Genomic DNA, 15,409 nt, shown 5'->3' on the forward strand with positions numbered 1-15,409 from the left:
CACTAGAAATAAACGACTGCAAAATGCAGTATTATGTTTTCCGTGTATTCTTCTTCTTGCTGGTGATGAATATCTCTGCAAATCTCTATTCTCTGCTTCCTTTTCTCCCTGAACTCTCGATATATCTTCTTTATCACCACAACATCTCTTTTATAGAAAACAGGACCAAGAAATCTCGCTGATCACTCCCAATATTCCTCCATCACTCGGTAATCAGTAAAAAATATTTTCATGCAAGATACGTGAATTTCTTCCCTGTTTTAACTTCTCACGTAGTTAGATGTTGTTTACACACTCCAAATTTATTGAAACACGTTCCATAATTAGATGATAACGTTGTAGACTCGTGTTGTCTCATGAAATCTTCCCAAATATACAACCAATCCCGAGATTATCTTCCGGCGAAATATTATTTCATGTTTAAGCTCAAAACCATGTGAACTCCATGATTTTCTCAATTCTGACACTTTTACCATCCCTGTTTCGTCGCAGTGTCTCATTTCCAATCAATCTGCTGAAGAAAATCACGAGAAAATCTCCAAAACTCATGCAATCCCGTGAAATAACTCTCCCATACACGAACTGCCCTGTTTTCATCTCTTAGATTATCTAGCCAAATTCAATCGAAACAAACAATCATACCATGCCTGTTACGCCAAATCAAGACATCCCAATAAATCTCAGCCATTTAATCTCTCTATAACACCCCTAAATATCGATTCCAACATATGCATGTGCCTGTCACATTTTCCCGCCAAAACTGATTTTTTTAAATGAAGATGAACGGTGCCCCTTAACCAGACCAAGGGTGTGAATAGCAGTTGGCGCCCTAGGGGATGCAAATAGTAAAGAAGGTGCCCCTTAGTAATTGAGGTGTCCCTTATCCAAAGTGGGGATCCGTTTAGCAAATGTCCTCCGTGGGTGCCCCGGGTAATTTTTCGATCCGATTTTTCCATAAATGTTTATTTCCCGAAAATACATACAAAACATAAAACACCATAATAAGTACAAAATCGAGTACCAGCAATACAGAATATTGAGGATAACTTAGACACAAAAATGTGTCTATCATAAAGATCAAGCAGTCATCTGCAAGAAGTAGATGATTAATGGCTAGTGATAATGCAACCACTTTAATACCTTTAATTATTTTATCCATTTGAGCAGCTGAGATTTGTCTTGAGAGAAACTCCATAGAAAGAATAAATAGATAAGGTGATAGTGGATCACCTTGTCTGATGCCTCTGGATGGTGAGAATTCATCATATGGTGAACTATTAAGCATGACTGACAAAGTAGTAGTGCTTATACATTGATAGATCAAGTCACAGAAATCTTCACTAAATCCAAAATAAGAAAGAACTTTAATCAAGAATGGCCATTCTAACCTGTCAAAAGCTTTTGACATGTATAACTTCAGTGTCATCCATCTTGTTTCTCCTCTTTTCTTCTTCACATAATGAATAATTTCTTGAGCTATCACTATGTTGTCACTGATTAGTCTTCCTGAAACATAAGCATCTTGAAAAGGTGATATAATATTTTCCATAATATGTATCATTCTGTTAACAATAACTTTAGAAATGATCTTATCAGAAGTATTACACAGATCAATTGGTCTGTAATCAGCTGCACTAGTACTTTTGTTTTTCCTTGGAATCAAAGAGATATAAGTTTTATTTATCTGCCTGAGAATGTACTTAGTTTCAAAAAACTTTTTGACCATAAGACAAACATCTTCACCTATTATGCCCCATTGGCTTTTATAGAACCCAGCTTGAAAACCCTCTGGACCTGGTGCACTCCATTTCTCCATGCTTTTAAGAGTAGAGTGTATCTCTTCATCAGTGGGGATTCTGGCAAGTGAGATATTATCCTCTTCTGAAATAAGAGTTGGAAGAATGTTGTACAAGCCTTCTTCTATAATAGTATTGCTAGTTGTGCTGATATTTTTGAAATGTTGAGCGAGATGCTGAGAGATTTAATCCATTGATTGCAACCATTTGTTATTAGAATCTTGAATTGAATCTTTTAGTTCTCCTTCTGTTGACTTTAGTGTGGAAGTACTTGCTATTTGTGTCCATATCCTGGATGTTGATAGAATTCAGTCTTGATTTTGTGCCACTTGCTTAGTTCATTATTGATGTTTATAATCTCATCGTTGGTGATTGAATCCGAAGGCTGTGCTTGAAGTTTATGTAACTCAAGTTGAAGTTTGTCCACCTTTTGATTGATATTACCAAAATGCTCTTTGTTCCATAATGATAACATCCTTTTAGTAATATGAAGTCTATTAACCAACTGATAAGTTGGTGAGCCATTCAAACTATAATTCCAAGCATTAGCAATAACAATGGAATATGAATCATCATTTAACCAAGTCAAGAAAATTTTAAAAGGTTCCAGCAATTAGGTAAAGTAATATTAGTGTCTAACATAATAGGGCTATGATCACTAACTAGTTGAGCAAGATGTAACAGCCTAGAGGTTAGAAAGTTTAAAGACCAATTTTCATTAGCTAATGCCATGTCTATCCTTGTTTTTATAGTTCCATTGGCCATGTTATTATTGGACCAAGTATAATCTTTTCCTACAAAACCTATATCTTCTAGACCACGACTAGAGACAATATTGTTAACCCAACCATCGGTAGAAGAAGAAGTGCTAACATCTTTATCAATAATATGGAAATATAAGTCATCTAATACAATCCAAGGATTACTATTAGCTTTATTGATTTGATGAATGAAGCTCCACTGTTCTTTTTCTTAGCATAGTTAGAATAACCATACATACATGTCAATAAGAATTCTGGCTTGCTAGGATCTGACTAAACTATAACGTTAAACATGTTGTTATAGGTATCAACTATATCACATGTAAACCCTATTTCCAAAGTAAAACTAGACCACCAGATAATCCTACTAGTTCAATGAAAGTACTATGAGAATAATAGAACTGTTTTAAGAGAGATTTGCATTTGTGTTGATTTATTTTTGTTTCACATATGAAGATAATATCTGGGTTTTGAGTTCTTATCAGATCACTCAGATGATTCCAGTGGTAGCATTTTTGAAACCTTAAACATTCCAAGAGATTATATTCGTGTTTATAATTGCCAGAAAAGGAGCAAAAACCAAGTGGTAGATGTTTTCTTAAAATTAAGAAATTTCAGTAAAGAGAAACAAAAAAAAAAAGTTGAAGAGAATAATTTTATAGAAAACAAAAATGACCACAGAAAAATTTCAAATGGAAGATTTATGAGTTCAAAGTTTACCAGATTCTCTTTTTCTGTGTTTGCATTCTGGTTATCTCTAGTGGTGACCCTTTGAGTTGTCTGGAGATCAGTGTAGGACACATTGTTGAAAGTGGTGGTTGTAGTTACAATATTGTTTGTCTTAGTGAGACAATCCTCAGAAGCTCTGCGTCTTTTTCCAAGCCGATTAGTTTCTTCATCTTCCGTACCCATTGACTTCTTCAGTAAGAAATCCAAATTAATGGCAACATCATCCTTGGGAGGAATGAAAACTGTGGTCTTCACTAAAGATTTGTTAGTCTTCTTATATGTAGGTGCATTGCTTGTTGAGTTGAGAAAAATATTCTTTCTTATATTAGCAGCTTTTCCAAAAAAATATGGTTTTTCATGAGCTTTGTCCAGAAATTTTTTAGCATCTTTGCATGCTACCTTATAGTGTTTGATGACATAACATTCAGTGCAAATTCCACTCGGTTGTCTCTCATAAAAAAATTTGATCCAACGAGAAATTCCAGGATTAGTTACTGCTTTAACTCCTCTTCGCAAAGGGTTGGTAAGATCGATATTAACACAAATTTTACAGGACTGCTACCTACTGGAATGACATCTTTAGGTTCAATGGCAATGACCTGTCCCATGATTTCACCTATTTTAGTGACTGCAGCAACATTCATATGTTCGGGCAGTAAAAACTTCGCTGAATCCAAAATTGTTGAAAGTCCCAATGTTTCTCTGCGTAGATCATGCCAGTAATATAATCATGCACAACCAGGAGCAGCTTATTGATACTCCAAGGACGCTCATCTATGACTTTGTTTAACAGAGTCCAGTTGCTAAACTTGAAAATCATTATGTTTGTGTCAGCCTCTAATTTCTTAAATTATCAGGTGTCATGAAAGGCCATGTGAACCCTATGAACTTCTCCACTGTTTCAGATTTCATTCTTCCTTCTGTTATGATCTTTCCAGTTGCACTCGCTTCCCAAGTTGTATCTTCATCTCCTTCTTTGTCATCTGCTTGCGAAAAATCCACAATATCAGAAGTATCACCTAAGTCCAAAACAGCCTGTTTGAACTTATTAACTAAATCTCCTACTTATCCGAGTTTTCGCCTTCTATCTCTAAGGTAAAGATATGTTTGATGGTGTTGTTCGGTAGACTGCAAGGTATTGTTATATGAAGATTGAGATTAAGGTTTTGAAAAAATGTTTTGCAGATATTATACCGTATTTTTTGGCTATTATCATTGAAAATTGATGAAAGATTATTTTGTTTCACATGGAAAGTATTGCAGCTGGCTGTTGACCAGATTAAAAATAGGCAACTAATTTCAGAATGAAATTATTCTTAGCCCAAAGATTAAAAGTGCATCTTAGTGACTTAGTAGACACTGCTCAATCTGCACTTATCCCTGGCAGATTGATAATATATAATATTATTGTCGCTAAAGAAATTCTTCACTCCATGTCCACTTCTTCTTCTGTTATAGGATCCCTTGCTCTTAAAATTGATATTGGTAAGGCCTATGACAAAGTAAGTTGGAGATTTCTCAGTCATTGCATTAGATCTTTTGGAATTGTTGGTAAATCTCATGAACTAATAATGAAGTGTATGTGTCTGAAAAAGCAGGGGTCTAACAACCTCACCCAATATTTCGTTTAGCAATCTACCGGAAGAGTTAATTACAAAAAAAATAGTAATGCAAAAAAAATATTTTGGTGATTCAATTTTCATTAATAGAAATAATGGTTACATTGATTTCAAATACATCAAATTCAAAAAGTAATAAGAAACAACACGCTTGTAGCCATACATGATTAAATATTCCGACAAGAAAAAGAAAAATAATTCCAAATACTGACTTAATACAAGAATGCAAAAAACGATTAAATAAAAGAGAACAGTTTCAAAGGCAAAAACATTTAGTAACAATAAAATTGTTTTTGAGTGGTTCAAATCGGTCGATCACTATCAGAAATGCAATTGAGGAAAGAAAAAATGGAACCCCTTGAGGTAAAAAAATATCAGTGATTCTACACGTACTGGGCACAAAAACGATATAAAAACCGCCCTCTCACATGAGGGCGGGTCCCATGCTCCTGGAGAACTACAAGGGATTCCATTATTGGGCCCCACCATATTAAGTTTGTGAGAGAGCCCGGTTTTGGGTTTGTTTTTCAGGGGGTAGGTTAAAAAAAATTGAAAAGATATATTGGGTTAAAGCGAGCAGTAGTACTAGTACTATGGAAGTTGAAATTCGAGTAAATTTACAAATCCAATAACAATTACCGTACAATACAACTCTAGTGTATGTTTAAACATCGGTTAATGGGGTTTGCACTTGCATGATTAACACTACCCAAGATTTTAAGCATTCCCCAATACCAATTTTCTCATGGATTTCAGTAAAATTTCACGGGAAAATCCCCCTAAACCCTCTCCACAATACCCCAGTTATCCAAAACCTATCGCCGTGGCAATGTATAAAAGAAGGTTGCTGACAATACTTGACACGTTACTAGACGGAGGAGGGTAAGATTACATTACGGGAATTACTATTTGAGCAAAGTTGAAATTGTTTCCCACCCACAGTAAAGTCCCAAGGATACTATTTCGAAAAAGTTGCAAGTCCAGTACAATGTACATACACTAATAGCAGCTGGAGTGAGAGCACCACAAATCCTTTCAATCTCTCTCTATTTGGTGATAAGAAGTTCATTGCAGACTACTATTTGTTGTTGGTAAGAAACCTAATTTCCTTATCCTTATCTCTCTTTCAAACCCTTAATCAAATGAGGTTTCTTAGGTTATCATCATTAGTACATATGTTTCTTAGGTTAACTTTTAGCTAATTTTGCTTAGAAATTGTACATAATCGCCTAGTTTGTGAATTTTGTTTTGAGTTTGTGTTGTTAGATGTTGCAAATATATACGTTACTTATCAATCAGAATTTTGTTATTATATTATCGTCTATGTATTTGATTAAATGTCCTGAACGGTAGTTGTGGATTTAGTTACTAATATGTAAAAGTGAATTTGTAGCTGTTAACAAGTTATCGTTGTTGAATACAAGATGCATGGTTTGTATTGCCCAAATAAGATGCAATCTTAGTTATTATCAGCTTTCCTTGTTTTTCCTGTCCTCTTCTAGTCAAGACATTGTCAAGCTTTGTTTCACATTTTGTTGAAGATCCCCTATGTGTGAACATGTAAGTTATCGACTGTCGGACATTCTGCTCCATAAATCCTAGGCATAAGTTTGAGTTTGATTGTTAGTAATAGGCTTTGTTAATGAGCGAAAGATCACACGAGTTTCAGGACTAATATACTGCGACTACTTTTTATGAAACATCACTTTTCTAAGACTGTCCATTGGTATCCTAATGCAGGTTCAACAAACGTTGCGGAATAAGGATTCAGTACCCTGTCAATTGCCCACTTCCACCTAGTATCTATCAGTATTGAACTTTGAATTTTTAGGATAAATATACCACGGACACTAATTCTTTCTGGTGGATGACTTAATCATAAACCTTATGAGCCGGAACCATTCATATCTTGGAGTGTGAGCTGCTGTTCAGTGGCAAATCTATCTGGTATTAGTTTTGCAGCTACTATCGAGAAAAGGGTTTATACAATTCTTTTAAGCAGATGGAAGCTCATAAGTCTTTCAAGTCGAATGATGGTCCTCCAAGTCACCGCCAGTTAACTCTTATTAGGATAGTTAGGGGCCTTTTGTGTTTATTAATACTACTTTTAACAGCATTTATGATGCTGGTATGTTGTTCCCCTTTTACCGCTATAGTTATACGATTTTTTAGTATACATTATAGCAGGAAAGCAACGTCGTTCTGTTTTGGTGCCTGGCTTGCTCTGTGGCCTTTTCTTTTTGAGAAGATAAACAAGACTAGAGTTATTTTCTCTGGAGAACCTGTTCCGCCCAGGGAACGTGTTCTGCTTATCGCAAACCATCGAACTGAGGTTGACTGGATGTACTTGTGGGACCTTGCACTGCGAAAAGGCAGCTTGGGATATATCAAGTATGTTTTAAAGAGCAGCTTAATGAAATTACCAGTCTTCGGTTGGTCATTCCACATTCTAGATTTCATTTCAGTGGAGAGAAAATGGGAAGTTGATGCCTCAAAAATGCGCCAGATGCTTTCAACTTTTACTGATCCTCGAGATGCGATGTGGCTCGCTGTATTCCCAGAGGGCACTGATTATACGTAAGTCACCAATGTATCTTCTTATGTTCAGCTCTATTTACAGAAAGATTGTCTATATGCTATTTAGGTTAGCATCTTGCATTTGCCACTTGAAATCTTAATTTACTTTTTCCTTTTAAAGATGAAACTAAAGCTAATGTCTATTCCCATCCAAGGGCCCTGATTGTAGAGCTGAAAGATATGTGTTATATGGTAAACTTTGTTGTGACTAAGCTTCACTTGTTTTTATTTGCAGTGAGCAGAAGTGCATGAGGAGTCAGAAGTACGCAGCTGAAAAGGGTTTACCTGTCCTAAAAAATGTGCTTCTGCCGAAAACAAAGGGTTTTCATGCATGCTTGGATACTCTGAGGAACTCCTTGGATGCAGGTATGGTTTCCCTTCATTCGTCCTCTCCCAGTTGTAGTGCCACCAAAGTGCTGCTTGTGCAATTAAGTGGTCCAACGATGCAAACCATTTGCTTCAAGAACAGAACTAATCCATTTTTGTTCTCTTGAAAAGCTTGTGCTACTATTTGGTTAGCCTTTCGGGGGATTTTCCTGGAAAATATTCTAACTTTGTCTATTCTGATCTTATTCATCCATCTAAGAATCTTCATTTTACTATTGTTCAAATACCAAACATGCACCTGCACAAATTATAACTTACAGTGTTTATCACTTTCACCCATAACATATGGTTTGACATACCTTTGTATCTTTATTTTTTTGCAGTTTATGATGTAACAATTGGCTACAGGCACCGATGCCCTACCCTCATGGACAATGTGTATGGGGTGGATCCTTCCGAAGTTCACATTCACATTCGACGTATACCCCTAACCAAGATCCCAATATCTGAAGATGAGACTGCTGCTTGGCTGATGAATACCTTCGAGCTCAAAGATCATTTGCTCTCTGATTTTAATGCTAAAGGCCATTTCCCTTGTCAAGGAACTGAGGGAGATCTGCCAATAGTGAAATGCCTGGTTAATGTCATTGTGGTAATCTCCTTGACCAGCTTAGGTGTCTTCCTCTTGTTTTTCTCTGTTTGGTTCAGAGTATATGTGACTTTAGCCTGTGCTTGTCTTTCAACTGTTACCTACTTCAATATCCGCCCATCTCCGGTTACTGGCATTGTTAAGGAAATGTTTAGTCGGAGTAATCAAAGTTGTGAGTAGAGAATGTCAGCCAGATCCAAAATTTTAATAGTCAGCATAAATCAGAACCCCTTGTAGTGTACTATACCATGTTTGGATGAATAATGGTTTCTGTAATAGTTCAGGCGCCAGTTATATGTGGTAAATTCAAACGGTGGGGGACTTTCCTCTGTTGAACACTTGCAACATTGTTACAAGCTTGCATCTCAAGTATACACCAGAAAAGCTCTCAATTACTAGAGAAGCTCTTTATCAATCGAACTATTTGATTCGTCTGGGCTTCAATTTTTCTCTTAAACCTGTCTGCAATGCTGAATTATACGTGTTTGTAAATCGACTTTCCAGCTATGGGTTTCAGCCAAGTTGTCAACATATTCAGTTTTTTTTTTCCTCCATCACATTTTCTCTTTGTTGAGAAAATGGTGGTGTCAAAGAGATGAAACATCACAATCTAAGGGTGAAAGGGAGACTTGCTAACAAACTTTAAAGTTTCATTTGTATGTAGGTATATCTTTTTTTTTTTTGATAAAGAGAAAAGATTTTATAAATATTAGTCAGGATTCTGATCTTTTGCCAGAAGCTCACAAAATCCTGGGTTAAAGTTTTCAACAGATAAGATTGGCATTGCTGACTGACTAACATGTTTGGCTACAACATCTGCCACCTGATTATCGTTTCTGCTTACATGAATAAACTCACAAAACAAAAAACTAGATTTTAATCTCCTTTATTAAATTCTTATTCTCCCATTGAATGAGTAGAATGTTCCCATTAATGGTGTCAACTACTAGTTTAGCATCGGCTTCAATCTGGATTCTTAAGAGCTTTATATCTTTGGCCCAAGAAAGTGCTTCCCTGACAGCCATGCATTCCACCTCTTCTGGATTCAGTGCTCCATCTCCATTATCCCTTTGATTCCAAGGCAAGCACCTGTATGATTGCGTAGTGGTAGGCTCGGAAACCTACAATAATATATTGCAAGTGCACAACGTCTAACTAGTAGACAATGGCAAGTACAGGTCGTTCCCACGAGGTTTGTGAAATACTCTACCAACTAATACCAAAAATTAAGTAATCAACAAGATAATGTTTTAAGGATTTTTAGAAATTCGGAACAAAATGAAATGATAGATAATTTAAAGATAAACAAAATGAGTGTGGGTTATTAGGGTTTTCGGTTTCCACCAATTAATTATGCAAATTCTACTATTCGTTAAAAATAAATTTCATGCATTTTCAAATATTGTTTCTCCGCTATAGATTTCTTCGTTTCATGGATAGTGATTCTAAAGCATTACCTATCAATCCTAAAGCATATCACCTAAAGGGATTTAACCAAAGCACGCCATATCAATTGAAAAGCATAAATAATCAGTGAAATCACATGAACAATAAAATACCAAGCTATATGAAGAAAAACTACTAGTCATTCAAATCATTATTGAGCATATAAATATAGAGTTTACACAATTTATTGGTTTCTACCTAAACCCTAACATAACACTAGCTAGAAATGGCTTTCTCAAAAGCCATAAACATGTTAAAATTAAACTCTAGCTAATGAAAAATGAAGAATCGAAAACAAAACTACAAAACCTTTCCTTTGTTGCGGCACTGTGGCCTGGTGCCCCCCATTTTCATTTTGAAACAACACATAAATATAGCCCACAGATGAATTTACGTCGTCGCCACATCACCTCCAAATAGAAGTTTGTCACATGTCATGAGATACAATCCGCCCAATAATATTATGCCGCGTGTCATAATATGACGAAACATTGTAAAGTATCAGCAAATCTCCACTTTTCATAGTATATGAAACTACCAAGGAAATGAATTAATTTCATTTAAAAAGCATGATATTTTCTTGCATGTGTTGGGCCCACCTTAACTATATTTGCACAAATGACATCATTTGGTCTCAAACATTCCTTCATATTCTTTATATATATATATATATAGCAAGAGAACTTATGTAAGCACAAGATATGTTAATCTTTCCTTTTTCTTCATTTGCACTTCATTTGCACGTGGTCATGGAGGTGATATTCTTTCATTCTTATGCTAACAATAATAAAGTCACTCTTGACCAATCTTAGGTGGAATTAGTGTGCTGACGTCGACTCGCTTCACCATGCATTAATTGAAGAGCAAATTAAAACTTGTCTGCCCATTGTGACCTCGCTGTGAAATAATTCTATGATGCTGATATATATGGAGATACCAGGCCAACATAATAAGTGTTGATGATATATAGAGATACCAGGCCAGCATAATAACTGCTGCTGATATATAGAAATACCATGTCAGCATAATAAGTGCTGCTGATATATAGAAATACCAGGCCAACATATTTGATCATTGTGGTTGCTTATACATGGAAATACCAGGCCAACCCCATTTTATCGTTGTGGTTGCTGATACATGCAAATACCAGGCCAACCACGTTTCATCATTGTGATTGCTGATATATGGAAATACCAGGCCAATCACATTTTGTAATTTTCGTCGCAAACACCATTAAGTCTCACATTTTGCTGTTTATTCGCTGGATGATCGAATTCACTTGTACTTTCTACAAAAGCACTAAAATAGTATTAGCAACTAAAATATTGTATCCTAACTAATATAAATATGGGTATAAAATGTAGCATTTACATGCTTATCAACACCCCACACTTACATTTTGCTAGTCCTCGAGCAAAACAGACATATTATGCAATAGTTTTTTTTTTCTTTAAAGAAAAATCCTAACAAAAGCCATCCCCCACACTTAAACATTACATTGTCCTCAATGTAATTGAGTCATCCAACGTAGAAATTAAGGTGGAAATTCTAAAATACATATGCAAAAACTAAAGAACTAAAATAAAAGATAGAGTGCAGGGAACAAACTGATGGTTGACTCCATGAAGAAATGTATTTGTTTCCCGACTTCCAGTAGCACGTTCTCAAACAATGTGGGGTTGGTACCCCAAGGTAAGCTGCGAATTATATATATAAGCCTGAAGAGTTGGGGATCAACCCAACTAATCTGATTAGTTGAAAACATGAACCTACAGTAAGAAAGATTAATACCAGAGAGATAAAACTGAATTCAATCTTATTTAAAGCATAATTCGAACCTTGAATATGAAGTAAATCAGGTTCACGATGATTACTAAAGATTGTCTAAAAATTGAACAGTTATTGTACTCCCTAAATCTGGTTCTAAGTCACGGAAATAACTTCCACGCTGATATTTTTTCAAATTCACTCGTTGAACAAGGCCTCAATGGAGAAATAATATCACGACTCTTAGACCCATTATCATCTAAAACGGTTTCATTATGAATATCATCAAGACGAAAAAATCAGAACTTAATGGCTTATGGGTCAAGGTAGGAGCATTCTCGACTGATTGAACTAGTCGAGATTCAGACAGAACTAGAGGTTCTAGTTTGGGCTTCCATTTATTAGTGTCTAGCAGTGGTGTGGAGTCTAATAAGGCATTGACTTCACAAATAACACTATCATCATCAAAATCATACCCAAAATGAGCTAAGCAAACCTCTAATAGATCTTCCAAGTGGCTCTTGTAAATGTTTTGCGAGTGCAACTTTCTTTTCGCCCGCACTTCAAACTAAAGTACCTAAAAAAAATCAAACAAACTGCGTAAAAAGAACTAAAAGAAATCTAAAATAAAATAAAAATAAATTATGTACAAAAATTAAAAATAAGTTATATATGCTGATATCAACTAGTGAGTATTTTGCTACCAACTCCTCGGCAGCGGCGCCAAAAACTTGGTAGGCTCGGAAACCTACAATAATATACTGCAAGTCCACATGTGTAACTATAGACAATGGCAAGTACAGGTCGTTCCCACGAGGAGTGTGAAATACTCTACCAACTAATACCAAAAATTAAGTAATCAACAAGATAAGTTTTAAGGATTTTTAGAAATTCGGAACAAATGAAATGATAAATAATTTAAAGATAAACAAAAATGAGTGTGGGTTATTAGGGTTTTCGGTTTCCACCAATTAATTATGCAAATTCTACTATTCGTTAAAAATAAATTTCATGCATTTTCAAATATTGTTTCTCGGCTATAGTTTTCTTCGCTTCATAAATAGCGATTCTAAAGCATTATCTATCAATCCTAAAGCATATCACGTCAAGGGATTTAACCAAAACACGCCATATCAATTGAAAAGAATAAATAATCAATGAAATCACATGAACAATAAAATACCAAGTTATATGAAGAAAAACTACTAGTCATTCAAATCATTATTGAGCATATAAATATAGAGTTTACACAATTTATTGGTTTCTACCTAAACCCTAACATAACACTAGCTAGAAATGGCTTTCTCAAAAGCCATAAACATGTTAAAATTAAACTCTAGCTAATGAAAAATGAAGAATCGAAAACAAAACTACAAAACCTTTCCTTTGTTGCGGCACTGTGGCCTGGTGCCCCCCATTTTCATTTTGAAACAACACATAAATATAGCCCACAGATGAATTTACGTCGTCGCCACATCACCTCCAAATAGAAGTTTGTCACATGTCATGAGATACAATCCGCCCAATAATATTATGCCGCGTGTCATAATATGACGAAACATTGTAAAGTATCAGCAAATCTCCACTTTTCATAGTATATGAAACTACCAAGGAAATGAATTAATTTCATTTAAAAAGCATGATATTTTCTTGCATGTGTTGGGCCCACCTTAACTATATTTGCACAAATGACATCATTTGGTCTCAAACATTCCTTCATATTCTTTATATATATATATATATAGCAAGAGAACTTATGTAAGCACAAGATATGTTAATCTTTCCTTTTTCTTCATTTGCACTTCATTTGCACGTGGTCATGGAGGTGATATTCTTTCATTCTTATGCTAACAATAATAAAGTCACTCTTGACCAATCTTAGGTGGAATTAGTGTGCTGACGTCGACTCGCTTCACCATGCATTAATTGAAGAGCAAATTAAAACTTGTCTGCCCATTGTGACCTCGCTGTGAAATAATTCTATGATGCTGATATATATGGAGATACCAGGCCAACATAATAAGTGTTGATGATATATAGAGATACCAGGCCAGCATAATAACTGCTGCTGATATATAGAAATACCATGTCAGCATAATAAGTGCTGCTGATATATAGAAATACCAGGCCAACATATTTGATCATTGTGGTTGCTTATACATGGAAATACCAGGCCAACCCCATTTTATCGTTGTGGTTGCTGATACATGCAAATACCAGGCCAACCACGTTTCATCATTGTGATTGCTGATATATGGAAATACCAGGCCAATCACATTTTGTAATTTTCGTCGCAAACACCATTAAGTCTCACATTTTGCTGTTTATTCGCTGGATGATCGAATTCACTTGTACTTTCTACAAAAGCACTAAAATAGTATTAGCAACTAAAATATTGTATCCTAACTAATATAAATATGGGTATAAAATGTAGCATTTGCATGCTTATCAACACCCCCACACTTACATTTTGCTAGTCCTCGAGCAAAACAGACATATTATGCAATAGATTTTTTTTTTCTTTCAAAGAAAAATCCTAACAAAAATGCCATTCCCCCACACTTAAACATTACATTGTCCTCAATGTAATTGAGTCATCCAACGTAGAAATTAAGGTGGAAAATTCTAAAATACATATGTAAAAACTAAAGAACTAAAAGTAAAAGATAGAGTGCAGGGAACAAAACTGATGGATTGACTTCCATGAAGAGAAATGTATTTGTTTCCCGACTTTCCAGTAGCACGTTCTCAAACAATGTGGGGTTGGTATCCCAAGGTAAGCTGCGAATTATATATATAAAGCCTGAAGAGTTGGGGATCAACCCAACTAATCTGATTAGTTGAAAACATGAACCTACAGTAAGAAAGATTAATACCAAGAGAGATAAAACTGAATTCAATCTTATTTAAAGCATAATTCAAACCTTGAATATGAAGTAAATCAGGTTCACAGATGATTACTAAATATTGTCTAAATAATTGAACAGTTATTGTACTCCCTAAATCTGGTTCTAAATCAACGGAAATAACTTCCACGGCTAATATTTTTTCAAATTGACTCGTTGAACAAGGCCTCAATGGAGAAATCATATCACGACTCTTAGACCCATTATCATCTAAAACGGTTTCATTATGAATATCATCAAGACGAAAAAAATCAGAACTTAATGGCTTATGGGTCAAGATAGGAGCATTCTCGACTGATTGAACTAGTCGAGATTCAGACAGAACTAGAGGTTCTAGTTTGGGCTGCCATTTATTAGTGTCTAGCAGTGGTGTGGAGTCTAATAAGGCATTGACTTCACAAATAACACTATCATCATCAAAATCATACCCAAAATGAGCTAAGCAAACCTCTAATAGATCTTCCAAGTGGCTCTTGTAAATGTTTTGCGAGTGCAAACTTTCTTTTCGCCCGCACTTCAAACTAAAGTACCTAAAAAAAAATCAAACAAACTGCGTAAAAAGAACTAAAAGAAATCTAAAATAAAAATAAAAATAAATTATGTACAAAAATTAAAAATAAGTTATATATGCTGATATCAACTAGTGAGTATTTTGCTACAACTCCTCGGCAGCGGCGCCAAAAACTTGGTAGGCTCGGAAACCTACAATAATATACTGCAAGTCCACAATGTGTAACTAATAGACAATGGCAAGTACAGGTCGTTCCCACGAGGAGTGTGAAATACTCTACCAACTAATACCAAAAATTAAGTAATCAACAAGATAATGTTT

The 15,409-nt window shown here is 35.2% G+C and overlaps 1 protein-coding gene across 2 annotated transcripts; it reads left to right on the forward strand.

Annotated features, from left to right (window-relative positions):
• The first annotated feature begins 5,843 nt into the window (after positions 1-5,843).
• On the forward strand, positions 5,844-8,888 carry LOC113289292 (probable 1-acyl-sn-glycerol-3-phosphate acyltransferase 5). 2 transcript variants are annotated; one of them, XM_026538514.1, is made up of 4 exons: positions 5,844-5,996; positions 6,646-7,482; positions 7,718-7,848; positions 8,193-8,888. In XM_026538514.1, the coding sequence occupies exons 2-4, from the start codon at positions 6,908-6,910 to the stop codon at positions 8,636-8,638; spliced, it is 1,152 nt and encodes a 383-aa protein (XP_026394299.1). In that variant the 5' UTR covers positions 5,844-5,996; positions 6,646-6,907; the 3' UTR covers positions 8,639-8,888. The 2 variants fall into 2 exon arrangements, with proteins under 2 accessions (XP_026394299.1, XP_026394300.1); XM_026538515.1 differs by lacking the exon at positions 5,844-5,996 and adding an exon at positions 6,033-6,465.
• The last annotated feature ends 6,521 nt before the right edge of the window (positions 8,889-15,409 follow it).

Source organism: Papaver somniferum, chromosome 6 (genome assembly GCF_003573695.1).
Source record: "Papaver somniferum cultivar HN1 chromosome 6, ASM357369v1, whole genome shotgun sequence".
NCBI classification, from domain to species: domain Eukaryota; kingdom Viridiplantae; phylum Streptophyta; class Magnoliopsida; order Ranunculales; family Papaveraceae; genus Papaver; species Papaver somniferum.

What these genes read in the sequence shown, in the direction of transcription:
- LOC113289292 (XM_026538514.1), top strand. Translation starts at nt 6,908, where the DNA reads ATGGAAGCTCATAAGTCTTTCAAGTCGAATGATGGTCCTCCAAGTCAC. An exon ending in CCAGAGGGCACTGATTATAC is followed by an intron (nt 7,483 to 7,717) that starts GTAAGTCACCAA and finishes TTTTATTTGCAG; the next exon opens with TGAGCAGAAGTGCATGAGGA. An exon ending in GAGGAACTCCTTGGATGCAG is followed by an intron (nt 7,849 to 8,192) that starts GTATGGTTTCCC and finishes ATTTTTTTGCAG; the next exon opens with TTTATGATGTAACAATTGGC.